This window comes from Poecilia reticulata, chromosome 13, assembly GCF_904066995.2.
Source record: "Poecilia reticulata chromosome 13, P_reticulata-male-v2, whole genome shotgun sequence".
Lineage (NCBI taxonomy): Eukaryota > Metazoa > Chordata > Actinopteri > Cyprinodontiformes > Poeciliidae > Poecilia > Poecilia reticulata.
The window spans coordinates 33,344,676-33,360,770 of NC_088842.1; the positions used below are offsets into that span (position 1 = coordinate 33,344,676).

The window sequence follows — 16,095 nt, forward strand, 5'->3', positions numbered from 1 at the left end:
CTATAGATGACTGTCTCACATCTGCTGTTTGGGATTTTTGTCCAGTCCTCCTTGCAGAACTCTGTCAGTTGAGAGGTTGGAGGGACATCTGGCACATGCTGCCCGTTTCAGATCTTGCCACAGCATTTCTATGGGATTGAGATCCGGACGTTGACTGGGCTTATCCAGAGTGCAAATCTTCTGTCTCTTAAGCCATTCCTTTAGCTGGATGCTTTGGGTCATTGTCTTGTTGCATAATCCATAATCCAGCTTCAACTCCCTGACTGATGGCAGGAGATTCTGGTGAAGAATTTGTTGATAGTTCTGGGAATTGATGGTTCCCTGGATCATATGGAGTCGTCCAGGTCAGGAGGCAGAAAAGCAGGCCCAGATTTTCACACTTCCACTACCGTGCTTCACTGTAGGGAGGAGGTACTTTTCTGTAGATGCAGAGTTGACTTTTCTCCAAACATGGCACTTTTGATTGAGGCCAAATAATTACATTTTGGACTCATCCATCCAGAGAATGGACTTCCAGAAAGCCTCTGGTTTGTCCAAGTGCTCTCTGGCAGTTTAAACGGACAACTTTGTTCTTTCTTGAGAGCAGAGGTTTCTTTCTAGAAGCTCTCCCATGAATACCATGTCTATTGATATTTTGCCTGATTGGAGATGCATGTACATTTATCCCAGATGCTGACAGAGAGGTCTGCAGCTCTCTAAAGGTGATGCCTGGGTTGGCCTTTACCTGCATTATTATTTTTCTGGTGTTTCTTTGTGGAAGTTTTGGTGGCTGTCCACTTCTGGACAGGGTTGCGGTGATGCCTAGTGCCCTCCATTTGTAAATGATTTGTCTTACAGTGGATGGATGAAGCTGGAATCTTCTGGTGATGATCCTGTAGCTTTCCCCAGACTGATGGGCTGTCACCACCTTGCTGATGTCCTCAGACGTCTCCTTTCCCCTCAGCGTGGTCGATCTGGTCTTCATGCCTTGACACAACAGTGGTTTGTGTGGTTTCCTCTCCCTTTTAACCAGTGCACCTCCAAACTGAGGACGTCTCATTTGATTGGTCTGTTTAACTGATTACCTGAGCACTCTGATGTGTTTCACCTGAGTCTTTTACCTAGTTGACTTTACCAGTGCAGCTGTGGTTCATTTACTTTTGCAGATGCTCTGATTCCATTTTTCAGTTAGTTTGCTTTCAACTCACGCAATTTCCACAAAGCAAGTGAACGGAACTGATGAACATAAACCTGACATTTCATATGCAAAAACAGGTAATGAGAAAATGAGAAAATCATGGTAAAAATAAAGAAACATCTAAACTACTCAGCTAGGTCACAAACGTTAGAGCAGCACTGCATTTCCACATAGTTTGATGCCTTCAGTGAATCTACAAAGTCAATAGTCATGAAAATAAAGGAAACTCATTGAATGAGTAGGTGTGTCCAAACCTTTGGTCTGTACTGTATATGTACATGTGTAAACATGCATCGATCTATCGAATAGATGGATAGATCAATATATAGATGTGTACATTTTTGGCCAAGACACAAACACACAGCAGAAAGTTCACAGTGTTGGTTCTGGTTCAGCAGAACCTCTCAGCATATGTACAGTTCAGGGTGGCATTAAAATGATCCAGTCCTGCTGCAGATCCAGAGTAAATGATCTACTGTAGTTCAGCATCAACTCATCCTGCGCTCTGACATCGTCTCTTCCATAATGTCGCTCAGTTCGTCGTCCATCCGATTCAAACGATTCAGCCTTCAGGGGCCAGGCTGGCTGCTGCGCCTCAAAATAAAATCTGGCCTTTTCACACCAGATCCAATCTCCAATTTCAAGCTTTTTTATTTTTCCTCCTTGCTTTTTCCAAACAAAGAAATTACAAATAAAATATTTTCAAAAGGTAGATTTTATTTCAATCCTTCAGGGCTACAAGGATTTTTGTTTAATTAAAAGAATATGATCATAATATTAGCAGAATAAAGATGTAATTTTACCAGGATGTGACTTTCTTCTAAACAGATTCAGCCGTTTCAACGTCCAGATGGTTATAATGATGAACGTAAAACGCTTCTTCTTTCTCAGGGCAACTTATTGCTGCAGATCCATCGATCAGTCGTTGATCAGCTTCCCACCAACGCTCCCCGATGCCGGTTTGCTGCGGATATTTATCATGATATCTGAAGTTCCACTGAGATTAGAATAAAATGATAAGAACTGCTTGTTGCTTGCTTTTAGGTTCAGCCATCAGCCCACAAACACAAATCCTGCTTTTAGAGAAACTTTCCCATTTCTAAACCGTTTCTATAGAACTGCAGTCACACAAAGATCCATCTGTATCAGTAATCTGCATTTCATTGTGTTTTCTAATTTATTGACATTTATTGATACTCGCTTTGAACAAATGGTGGAGAAACAATGCAGACAGTTTTTGGGAGTTTTAAGCATTAGAATTTATAGAGACAACAATAAATCAAAATTCTTATGGAAAGAAATTAATCATAACAAACGACGAGTGGTGGGAAGTAACGGAGTACAAGTACTTACTGTACTTCAGTACAATTTTCACGTATCTGTACTTTAGTTAAGTGGAGCTAATTGTGGATACTTTAGACCACCGGTGTAAACTCCAGTCCTGGAGGGCCGCTGCCACCTGAACCGGCTCTGGAGGTCTGATCTACACCAGGAGGAGGAAACGAAGCCGTTTCATTATTATTATAAAGTTTATTTGATAGGGACAGACACACATCGACATAGACAAACTGAATAAAACATCATCCCATGTTTGCATCATAGCAACAGCTGATTTTCAGCACCTGTCCCTAGATGGGCTTTTAAAAAGTAGCTCTAAAAATTGAAGTGATAAACATTAAAATAGCTCAACATAATGTAACAAATAGAAAAATGTAAAACATCAAAAATGGGTACAGTTCTGTTTTTGACATAACCAGTTTTGTTTGATTTTTGAAGGTACTAAAACTGGTTACGGACTTTAAATGAACAGGAAGTGAGTCCAAACTGCAGATCCTCTCATGGTCTGAGTACTTTGAGCAAAAGTGGTTCTTCGCTGTGGTTTTGTCCCTGTGGAACATCTAAAACCTGCAGGACAGCAGAGGACTGGAGTTTGACTCCCTGCTTTAGACTTTTACTGCATTATATTTTACACTACGTATCTCTACTTCACTACATTTCTATAAAACCATCAAACTTTTATAGTCACCTAGAAAAGAAGCTCAAAGAAAGATGAGCTCTGTGAGGTGATGCTAGCAAAGCTAGCTGTACTGGGACAAACTGTTTAATATGAAAGAACGCCGTCTCTCACTGCACTGAATTATTGTGTATGGTTGTGTTGACTGACGTGTTGCATGTATGGGACAACGCTGTGACCAAAAATCTGCAATATAAAGACGTGACATTCATGAACGATCCGATTCTTCTGAACGGCTCTTCACTAAGAACAACAGGCCTGGAGCCTCACTGAAAGCCGTTCTTTGTTCTCGTAATGCTCTGGTACACTGCAGTAGCTATTATTATTTTATTGAATTATACACGTTGATATTTATTTAACTAGAGAATAAATAAAACACAAGAACATGAGCGCAGCAGAGCATGCTCATTGCTCTCTGTCTGTTTTCGTCTCCTGCCATGTGGCAGATGTTACAGCTCTGAGCTGCTGGGCTTCATGCAGCAGGAGAGAGAGAGAGTCACAGTTGCCTTGTTCTTGGTTCCTTCTTGCTCCTTGGTCACTGTTCATAGTTGAGCGTTTACCGTCAGGGCATTGCCATAATTGCTCTGGTTAATGCAGCAGACAGTTGTGGTTTCTGACATGGGCAGTATGGGCGACCACCCAGGGCGTCATCCTGATAGGGATGGCACCAGAACTCAGTGGATCGTGGCTCAGAGATGAAGCAAAGCAGAACAAAGAGTTTGAATTGATAATGATATTGGTTAAATATGATAGGTTCACTTAATGATATTAATGATTAGGTAATGTATTCAGCAAGTACTTTTACTTTTAATACTTAAGTATTTTTAAAAGCCAGTACTTTTTACTTTTACTTAAGTAAAAATGTTAATGTGTTAACTTTACTTTTACTAGAGTACATTTTTGTTGTACTTTTGCTTAAGTACATTGAGTACTTTCTCCACCACTGTAAAAGGTGCAATAACCTGCACGTTTCCTCTCATCAGTTTATCCTTCTTAGCGTTAGCTGACGTATCTAAGTGCTAATAGCTAACTTCCTGCAACTGATGAGCAGCATTGGCCTTCAAAATAAAAGCTCCATCTTTGACGATGGGGGCTAGTCGCATCACATGATGAAGATGACGAAGAATACTGTATTAACCCAGAAGGGGGAAATTCACATTTCAGTCCATCTGTCCAAAGAACAAAGCAAATGGGACCTGGGAGACGGGTGTGTGGGGCTGCCGCCCTGGGTGCACCGCCCTACCATGGATCAGAACGACAACATGAGGAAAGATCATAAGTCACACTGTGTGCTATGAGACATAATGTGGAGCTGGAAAAAACCTCTTCACATGAACGCAACATGTAGACACCATGGGAGGGGCAGGGGTTACAGCTGAATTCAGATAACGATTCCATTAATTTACCGTCTGCCTTAAAGTCTCTGGTTCGTCTCCATGGTGACTCCCAATCATTCAGATTAGCAGTTGATCCCGCTGAGCTGGAAACAGCAGCGGACCGCTAACAGCGGCTGATCATTTATCACTTAGCAGCTAACCGCTAACAGCTGCTGATCATTTATCACTTAGCAGCTAACCGCTAGCAGCTGCTGATCATTTATCAATTAGCAGCTAACCCCTAGCAGCCGCTGATAATTTGTCAATTAGTAGCTAACTGCTAGCAGCCACTGATCATTTATCACTTAGCAGCTAACCGCTAGCAGCTGCTGATCATTTATCAATTAGCAGCTAACCCCTAGCAGCCGCTGATAATTTGTCAATTAGTAGCTAACTGCTAGCAGCCACTGATCATTTGTTGATTAGAAGCTAACCGCTAACATGATTATCATTTATCAATAAGCAGGGTATAAAAATAATGCTGTATTAAAATATATTCATTATTGCTTATATGCATCATGTTCATATATGAGGAACATAAATTGAGGCACAAAAGTTTTTTTCTTTATTTCATTTTATTTTTTTACTGTTTCCACACAAAATAAGACATTAATGTTTGTCCATTTCTGGACCATCTGGCAGTGTTTGTTTGTCCAAACATGATCCAATATTATGCTGCGTTCAGGACAGGGCCAACGTCTCTCCTGTAGCGTAGACCTGACGTCTCTCCTGTAGCGTAGACCTGACGTCTCTCCTGTAGCGTAGACCTGACGTCTCTCCTGTAGCGTAGACCTGACGTCTCTCCTGTAGCGTGGACCTGACGTCTCTCCTGTAGCGTGGACCTGACGTCTCTCCTGTAGCGTAGACCTGACGTCTCTCCTGTAGCGTAGACCTGACGTCTCTCCTGTAGCGTAGACCTGACGTCTCTCCTGTAGCGTAGACCTGACGTCTCTCCTGTAGCGTAGACCTGACGTCTCTCCTGTAGCGTAGACCTGACGTCTCTCCTGTAGCGTAGACCTGACGTCTCTCCTGTAGCGTAGACCTGACGTCTCTCCTGTAGCGTAGACCTGACGTCTCTCCTGTAGCGTAGACCTGACGTCTCTCCTGTAGCGTAGACCTGACGTCTCTCCTGTAGCGTAGACCTGACGTCTCTCCTGTAGCGTAGACCTGACGTCTCTCCTGTAGCGTAGACCTGACGTCTCTCCTGTAGCGTAGACCTGACGTCTCTCCTGTAGCGTAGACCTGACGTCTCTCCTGTAGCGTAGACCTGACGTCTCTCCTGTAGCGTAGACCTGACGTCTCTCCTGTAGCGTAGACCTGACGTCTCTCCTGTAGCGTAGACCTGACGTCTCTCCTGTAGCGTAGACCTGACGTCTCTCCTGTAGCGTAGACCTGACGTCTCTCCTGTAGCGTAGACCTGACGTCTCTCCTGTAGCGTAGACCTGACGTCTCTCCTGTAGCGTAGACCTGACGTCTCTCCTGTAGCGTAGACCTGACGTCACTGAGCTCCTGGTTGGGGGAACTTGGGGTCTCAACCACAGTCCATTCTGACACCGCCTCATAGCCGCCATTTTGTAGATCTCTACTGCTTTCCACACTCTGCCTTGCTGTACTGCGTTATAACAAAATAAATAAAATAATGGAAAGATCAGTTTTTCTTACAAATATGCGAGTGTTCACTATTCACCAAATGTGAAATCATAACTTACTGAATATCTCTTCGTCCTGGTGGACTCCATAAGAGCTCCTCGGCACCGTGGTCTGAGGTCTGGCTGGTAGGCTTGGCCATTTTTCAGGTCTGAAAAAATCAAAGAAGATGCGAGTATTTTTAAGAGTTCAGAACATCACATGTCATAGAGATTACAATACAAAATCTCACCCTACACTTGTTTTGACGTTAAGAAAACGACAGAAAGCTGATTAATCATCTGTAGTTTCTTAAGTCCTGTATTGTGATGTGGAACGACCACTACCACTCCAATGTAACAGGACTCTGGGTCTTTAAAGCAATCAGTGAACAGTAACATTTAGTTTGAATATTATTCACAAAAATATTTTCTGTGCAATGAACCACTCTGGAACATGTTTTTTATTATTATTTTTGATTGAGTTGTGCAATTCCTCCCATCACTAGTCAAATCTTCAGATGGGACGAATGTCAAAGTAAGATCACGTTTAACAAAAGTCTATTGTATGTATTTATGCATATTCTTCTTTTATATCATCAATTCAACCAAAACTACGTTTTTCAGTGCTCCTAACACACATGTAAAATATATTTTAATTTAATGGATAAGATAGATAATTGTTTTAATATTATTTCTCCAAACATACTTCTTCATGGCATACATGGCATAACTGAACAAAACCTACAGACGTCTCAAAATGTGTTAAACTGTTTGGCCCATTGCACTGCAGCACCAACATGTATTTACATCCCCATTGGAAGGAGTTCATGTTGGAAAACAGGCTCTTTTGAGCCAGTATTCCAGGTTTTGTGATTAAATACTGAGAATCACAAAGTCTAGATTAGGAGACGATTTCAGAAGAGTCAACAACAACCTGGTATGCAGGAGCGTCACCAGGAATCTTGGGCCCCTGACATCAGGTGACATTGGGCCCCTGACATCAGGTGACATTGGGCCCCTGACATCAGGTGACATTGGGCCCCTGACATCAGGTGACATTGGGCCCCTGACATCAGGTGACATTGGGCCCCTGACATCAGATGACATTGGGCCCCTGACATCAGGTGACATTGGGCCCCTGACATCAGGTGACATTGGGCCCCTGACATCAGGTGACATTGGGCCCCTGACATCAGGTGACATTGGGCCCTGACATCAGGTGACATTGGGCCCCTGACATCAGGTGACATTGGGCCCCTGACATCAGGTGACATTGGGCCCCTGACATCAGGTGACATTGGGCCCCTGACATCAGGTGACATTGGGCCCCTGACATCAGGTGACATTGGGCCCCTGACCAGCTGCTGTTATCTGACCCATAAAAAGCGTCACAGTTTTAAAGGCTGCATCTGCTTTGCTTTCTTTGGTTCAATCCTGATACCAGCTCAATATTTACTGCTCATGAATTTATCATCCAACAGTCCACATCCAGGATGCTAGTAGGTGGTTTAATGTTTTCTATTAGTTTAGATACTGAAATGTCTCCACCAACGAGCAACAGTCTAAAGCAACGAGCAAAATACACATAAAGTTATCCAGACTTCTAAACATGCTAGTAGCTGCATTTTATTCAGGCTGCAGTTTGTAACTTTAATAAAAACATGTTTCCTCCATATTTGTTACAGCTGTCACCATGTAGCAGTTATGAGACAGATAATCTGTGGAAACAATCAATCTCCTCCATCTGCTTCCTGAATTACTGGTTAAAGTGATGCACCGTTCTGACCAAAACAACCAATCAGAACCAGGAGGAGGGTCTTAGTGCTGTCAATCATCCTCATTCACTCACTGCTAAATGTGCTAATGGTGGAGAAACAACTTATCATTACAGGAAACCGTTTATCTGCCGTCATTGGTAGCTATGCTAACTAAACTGAAGATTTACAACAGAATAGCACAAATCGAGGGGGAGGAAGGATGAGCAGCAACATGAGGTTGTGATTGACAGCACTAAAACTCTCCTGCCTCTGGTTGTTTCCAGCACTGGGAGAAAGCAGAGGAAATAGATTTTTCACAGTTTACCTCTCATACCGTAATGTCACAACATAATGACTGTTTTAACAAATATGTGGAAAAAATATTTATATAAAAGTTACTGCAGCTTTAATTTCACTCTGGAGAGGACGGATCAGGAGGGACGTGGGTTAGAGCTGCTGCTGACTGACTCATCTGTTAAGTGGTAAAAGGTACAAGGTACAAGTTAAATATATGAATATGTTGGTAATTTGTTTCCTTAATTCATTAAACGCTGTGAAATGGAGGCAAACAGTCTGTAGCTAAGCTAATTATGCTAAATGGTTGATAATCTCACACAGTCTACTCACCTCTTGGAGAAAAACTGGGTTATAAATTAACACTCTTGCCTTTCTCTTTCTCTCATAAATATTTATGCCAACAGTCATAAATATTCATGAAGGCTTATTCATGTTTATGACAGTCTTATTCACCCCCCTTCAAATAAAATGTTACCAAAACCTCTTTCCAATAGCCCTCAATCTCCAGCTGTCGAAAATCCCTCTTTTCATGCACCATAACCGCCAGCAGCTGCTGATCATTTGTCAATTAGCAGCTAACTGCTAATAGCCCTGTTAGCAGAAATCCAGTTAGTTCATGTCTTCATCATCCTGAACAAAACATGGAGACAGAGACAGTCTGCGTCTTCCCTAGGAATGCATGGTGTTTCCTGCTGCGCGGGCCCCATCATCGGGGCCAGAACGGCCCCATCATCAGGGCCAGAACGGCCCCATCATCGGGGCCAGAACGGCCCCATCATCGGGGCCAGAACTTTGACCAGTCTGATCAGAGCAAACTGGATCCCTTTGGTTCAGAGAGCAGCTGAGCAGATCCATGATCTCCAGTTCAGAGGATGGGAGAGAATCCAGGAAACACAGCAGAGGTCAGAGGTCAGAGAGGAAGCGGATTCACTGAGAGCAGGAAGTGAATAAGTTCTTCGGCCCACGAAACGTAAAAATCCCATGTCTAGTCCAGTTCAGCACTCGTAGGTGTGTGTGTGTGTGTGTGTGTGTGTGTGTGTGTGAAGCCATTTTCTGTTGTTCTCCTGGTAATCTCTCTTCTCTCTTCTCTCTCCTCCCATCAGCCATCTGTGCAGGCGGCTGCGGGGGGCACCGCGGTGTGTGCGAGGCGCCCGGACGCTGCCGGTGTAACGTGGGCTGGGAGGGGCAGCGCTGCGACAGCTGCCAGCGGCACCCCGGCTGCCTGCACGGCACCTGCCTGCTGCCCTGGGAGTGCAGCTGCAATGAGGGCTGGGGAGGCCTGTACTGCAACCAAGGTGGGTCCGACTCGGTCCGGCTTCCTCTAAAATGGCTAAAGACGAGGCACCAGACTGACCTCTGACTTCTGGAATCCACACAAAGCAGACCTGATGTGAGGCCCGGTTCTAAGAGCCACAGGTCCAAACCGGTCACATGACTCGGTGTCGGCCCATCGGGTCAGACGGACTTGACAGACGTAGCATTCAGTAAAGAATCCTGGAAAGGTTCTAACCCAGGTGGTCCATTTTTCCGGTCTGACCTGGTCCACACAGAACCAGCAGCAGAACCGCCTGCTGGTCCAGAGGGAGGAGGCAGGGCTTAACCTGGTCCAGAGCTCGTTTACTGTGAATCGACCCAATTACAAACAGAACCAGGAGAAACTCTGACATCAGCTCAGAACCAACAGGAAGTCCCGTGTTTCAACTTCCTGTTTGGTTTTAGGTCCCTTAGTGAAAGTCAGCATGACTGAAACTGACCAGAGTAATAAAGACTTTCTGAGACCAACCAGTGAAAACCCAGCAGTGTCTTTGAATTTGGGTTCAACAGAATCAATCAATCAATCAATCAATCAATCAATCATTGCATAGCACATTTCAGCAGGTTGATGTTCCCATAGTAACTCTAACCAGCTGGTTTTAGTCAGAACTCCAGCAGCAGCTTCTGGATCAGCTGCACACTATGTGTATATACATATGTGTGTGTGTGTGTGTGTGTGTGTGTGTGTGTGTGTGTGTGTGTGTGTGTGTGTGTGTGTGTCTAGTGAGTACACCTCTCACATTTCTGCAGATATTTAAGTAAACCTATTCATGGGACAACGCTGACAGACTGGCAGTTATCTGTGTGCAACTTATATAACAATGTAAATAACTATATACATCCATTAGAGTCTAAACTACCGGCAACAAAAGTTAGTACATCCCTACAGGTCCACACTGAGCACTGCTCGTCATGTTCCCTCCAAAATGTCATGTGACTAGTTAGTGTTACTCAGCCTCAGGTGTGCACAGGCAGCAGGTGTTCAGTTTGTAGTGCAGCTCTCAGTCTGTCCTCCTGGTCACTGAAGGCCCAACGACCTCTGAGGATCCTAAGAGACGAATTGTTGCGCCGCATGGAGACGGCCAAGGAGGATTTCTGACACCCTGAACGGAGCTGCAGCCCAGTGGCCGAGATCATCCAGCTTTCTGAAGAGCCTGGACTCAGAACAGACCTCATGTTCCTGCTCAGCGTCACGTCCAGATGCTGTCTGGTGGAGGGGTTCTGTCAGCACTGCTGCAGAGGTCAGAGGTCGGAGGTCAGCCTGTCGGTGGTCAGACCACACGCCACACACTACATCAGATTGGTCTGCATGGCTGTCAGCCCAGAAGGAAGCCTGTTCTGAAGTCTGCACACATGGAAAGCCTGCAAACAGTTTGACATGTCAACACAGGACATGGATACTGGAACCAGGTCCTGAGGTCCGAAGAGACCAAGATCAGTTAGTTTGGGTCAGATGGTCTCCAGCATGTGTGGCAGCTGTCAGGTGAGGAGGACAGAGATACGTGTCTGATGCCTCCAGTCAAGCATGGTGGAGGGAGTGCCGTGGTCTGGGCCACATTGAGAAAGCAGAGTGAATATTTGAAAGAGAGCAGAAGTTTTGCAGTAACAAACGTTACAAGTTTGAGAAGAAAGTCTTGAAGTTCTGCTTTCAGACTGAAACTGGGGGCTCTGGAAATGTGGCAGGAAAAGTACCCCATACTCCAATAACTGAAGCTGCGTGTTGACTCTAGATCTGCAACATTAGAGCTACACTCTAGATCTTATGTACATTATATATATATTAGATCTATAAATCTAGATCTATAACTCTAGATCGTTCCTCTTTAATAACTTCAGTTTCCACACATTTCTCTGTTCTCAGCATCTGTTCAGTGATTTTATGGGTCAAAGGTCACCTGGTGACATCATAATGTAGAGCTGTTATCATCTGCGTCGTCATGGTAACTGATCTTAGTTCCTGTTGTAACCTGAGCCGTAGGCACCAGAATAGAGGGGGCGGCCCCCCCACCCACCCCCACTTTACGGCCCTGCCTTGCCAGACATTTCCACAGGCTGCACCAACTCTGACAGTCTGACTGACGTCTCTGTGTTTCTACGCAGACAGAGGCACAGATCAAACCTCCAGCACTGAGATCTGGACCAACAGGCTCCAGATCATCACCCAAAGGTTCACCACATGCGGCAGCTCCGGGTCGGGTTGGGATCAGGAACCGGTCTGACACCTGAAACAGGCTCTGATCCGGTCCGGGTCTGACCCGGTTCTGCCTAAAGATTAAATGAGATTTCTGTGTTTGTGCCACATCTGGCCCAGATGCTGTTTATAGAACCGTGACGATGTTTTCTTTCTAACGGCGCTGGGATGGAAAGAAACAGACGTCGGGCCCACATGTCCTTATCGGCCCGGACCAAAGGCTCAGCCACACTTTGCCCAGCAGATCATTTGGGCTCCGGTCCAAAAATAATTATGTGAATATATTTGTTTCCTCCAAAAGCCAATCAGCCGTCAGTACCGATGGCCACCGATGGGTTTAGGTCTCTGGCTGTTGAAATGAATGTTTGTTTGTTAAATAACAAGCACATTAAAGTTTAATCGTGGAGTTTTCCATTTTGTTTTCCATTCACACATGTTGTCAGCAGTCTGGCTGGTTATCTGTCCACTCAGATCATCTCTTTCCTGCACAGTTAGTGGGACAAGCAGCAAATCTAACCTTTTGGTTTTAGACCCTCAGCATCCAGATGGAGCTGCTGAGCATCAGGTTGTCCTGCTGCTCTCATCTGGCATTGCTGGAGGACATCTGACATTTTATTATTGTTTTTTATGCTACAAATATTTGACCAGTCGTGATTTTGTCATATCTATCCATCCTTGGCATAATTGTATTGTGCGTATTTTGGACTTGTAATAAGTAGCTGAGCACAGGGCGCCTGCAGCTGTACGGCTGTAGGCATGTAAATGACAGAGAATTTCAGCTTTGGGTTAACAAAATATTGATAAATTTGACATAAACTGTTAAATTTTGATGGAAATTCTGAAAAAAAAATACAGAAAATGTAACTTTCTGCCAGGATATTTTCTGTTTTGTTTTGTTTTTTACAGAATTTCCGTCAGAAGTTTCCCGTAATTAAACAGTATTTCATTTCAATTTTTTCCGTAAAAAACAGGAAAATGTCCTGGTAATTTTCTGCCAGTACATTTACCTGTTTTTTTCCGTAATTTCTGTTGTCCGTAATTTAACATTTTTTTTTCCATAATTTAACAGTTTTCTGTGTTTAAAATTTAACTTATAAAACTGTTAAATTATGTGGGGGGGGGGAAACTGTTAACGGAAAAAACAGGAAAATGTACTGGCAGAAAATTACCAGGACATTTTCCTGTTTTTTACGGAATTTTTTCTTTACTGTGTATTGAGGATCAAATAGCAGGTAAAGCAGCACAGCTACAAACACTCACCCGGATTAGCATGACGGTCAGAAAGCTAAACAAATAACCCGCTAAATGATTTAAGTCTTGGAGCTGCGATGTAAGACGCTGGTTCTGCTCTCGCTGTTGAACCGCTGCTACGCTACAGGTAGTAATATTTCACAGACGGAGCGCCGCTGCTGCTCCACCTGGTAGTGACTCTCACACCGAACCTCTGCTTAAAGCTGCAGCTTCTAAAATACATTTTACATACGTATTAAAACTTTCGCTGTCCTAACATGAGACAGATAATCTCTAAAAAAATAATCGATCTCCTCCCTGCTCTGCATAATTACTCCACTCAGTCAGAAACAGCCACTCAGAACTAGCAGTAATCAGCTAGCCGCCATGCTGTTGTGTCTTTAGTCCAACATAGTATATTTAAAAGAAGGATTCAACTCGAAGGTAAAATGAACGTCACGTTCATTTTACCTTCGAGTCGAGTTCTTTACTGAGTTTCTCTTTAGTCTCAACGTTACACATATCAATACACTGGCGGATAACCTCTAGGTAACTCAGTAGCTAGGGGAGTGGTTCAGGAGAAAGTCATAAATCCAATCTTTTCGGGGTGCGCTGAGTCGTTCAGGGTTACGCCTGAGAACCTGTGGAGTGCTCTCGGTGGGGGACTTCCTTTGCAACAGCAGGTGTTACTGTACCGAGTTCAGAGTTGGTCTCAGGATCAGGTGGACATGTTGGTTGCTCCGGTCTCTTTGGTTGAGCATTCAACAGCTGATCCACATGACGTCTCCAGATATGCTCTCCAGTGTCCACCTCGTACATCGGGGCCGCTCCTAGTGGTTATCTTTCCAGGCGTCCACTTTTCCGCTCGGCAGTCCCGTGCCAGGACCTGCTGTCCCACATCGAAGCTCCTTGGCGGTTCACCCGAAAAGCTCCTGAACTGTTTGTTCTGCACTTCTCTCCTCAGGTTTGGCTTTAGAAGGTCAATGCGAGATCTGAGCTGTCTGTTCATAAACAGCATTGCAGGTGTCTGATTAGTTGTTGCATGGACAGAAATGCAGTACACCAAGAGGAAATTGTCCATTTTGTGTTGAAGAGAGATGTCTTCGTTTGTCATTGCTTTTATGGACTTTTTGAATGTTTGTATGAACCGTTCTGCTAACCCATTTGTTGCCGGATGGTGAGGTGCTGACTTGAAATGCTTGATACCATTCTTTTTCATGAAGTCTTGGAATTCTTCAGAAGTATACTTTGGGCCATTGTCACTCACAATTTGCTCAGGCAGGCCATTCCTGGCAAAGATGGTTCTCAGGACAGAGATAGTCTTTTCTGATGTTGTTGATTTCATTGGGACTACTTCTGGCCATATATAGAGAGCGTCCACAGCTATGAGAAACGTAGAGTTCATGAATGGACCAGCAAAATCAATGTCCACTCTCTGCCAGGGTGCAGACGGCCATTCCCAGGGGTCTAGGGGAGCCTGCGGTGGTGCGTTTTGAACACTCAGACATCCTGGGCAGGTTTTGGTGATGTCCTCAATCTGTTTATCTATCCCTGGCCACCATATGTAGCTACGGGCCAGACTTTTCATCTCCACCGTACCTATGTGAGCCTCATGCAGACTGTCCAACACTCTGGTGCGAAGCTTGGAGGGCACTACCACACGTGATCCACACATCAAGGTTCCCTGGCAGACTGACAGCTGATCACGTCTTGTTGAAAACTCAGGAAAGCATGGATTCCCATGGGCAGGCCAGCCTTGTACTGTGATGTCGTACACCTTGGAAAGTGTTGAGTCATTCTGCGTTTCTTTTCGTATCATGGTATTTGTAACTGGCAGCTGGTCTACCAGTGTTGTGTGGAACATTTCTGCTGGGTCACCTGTGGATGGTGGATTCTCCACAGATGTTGACAGTGGGAGGCGTGACAAACTATCAGCATTGCAATGTTGTTTAGTCCCCTTGAACTCAATGTCATATGAGTGTGTTCCTAAGAACAGGGCCCATCGCTGTAGTCGCGCAGCTGACATCACTGGGACTCGTTTTCGTGGATTGAATATTGACACTAGGGGCTGATGATCAGTCACTAAGGTAAACCTTCGGCCATAGAGGTAATGGTGGAACATTTTGATACCCCATACTAGGCTAAGGGCCTCCATGTCTATCTATGCATAATTGCGTTCGGCACTTGACAGAGACCTTGAAGCGAATGCAATTGGGCGTTCAAGTCCATTATCCATCGTGTGCGACAGGACTGCACCGATGCCGTACGGGGACACGTCACATGCTAGACGGATGGGTCTGGAAGGATCATAGTGGGTAAGTAGCTCGTCAGATATTATTGGTCTCTTTGTTTCTGTTTATGCCTTTTCACATTTTTCTGACCAATGCCATTCCACTCCTGTCTGTAGAGACGCATTTAGTGGATACAGCACTGAGGCAAGGTTTGGCAGAAACTTGTGGTAATAGTTGACGAGACCCAGGTACGATCTGAGTTGTGACACATTTTCATGTTTAGGTGCTTTCAGCACTGCCTCAATTTTTTCTTGTGACTTGTGCAAGCCGTGCTTGTCAATGACATGTCCGCAGTATGAGATTTCACTTTTGAAAAACTCACATTTCTCTCTCTTTGCCTGTAGGCCATACTCATTCAGCCTGGTGAGTACTTTGCTCAGGTTTTGGAAGTGATCATCATCATCTTTTCCTGTTATGATAATATCATCCAGGTAGCACTGTGTTCCAGGTATGTCCTGGAGCACCTGATCCATAGCCTTTCCCAGATGGCTGGGGCTGAAGCAACACCAAACACCAGACGATTGTATTGGTAAAGTCCCTTATGAGTGTTGATGGTTAGGAACTTTTTGCTTGACTCCTCTACTTCCATCTGGAGATAGGCTTGTGACAAGTCAATCTTTGAAAACTTCTCCCCACCAGCCAAGGATGAGAAGATGTCCTCTATTCGTGGAAGGGGGTACTGCACCGTGCGCAGCACCGGATTGATGCTCACTTTGAAGTCCCCACATAAACGCACTTCACTTTTACCTTTCTTCATCACAGGAACAATGGGCGTAGCCCAGTCACTCCAGTCAACTTTTGAGAGAATCCCGGATGCCTC

General features: G+C 44.6%; 1 protein-coding gene across 2 annotated transcripts in view; it reads left to right on the forward strand.

Annotated features, from left to right (window-relative positions):
- Positions 1–16,095, forward strand: part of dlc (deltaC) — a 222,859-nt gene that overhangs the window by 35,179 nt on the left and 171,585 nt on the right. For both annotated transcript variants that reach the window (XM_008401989.3, XM_081614368.1), the window contains exon 5: positions 9,353–9,544. In XM_008401989.3, coding sequence (XP_008400211.2) covers positions 9,353–9,544 — 192 coding nt within the window. The remainder of the gene's footprint in view (positions 1–9,352; positions 9,545–16,095) is intronic.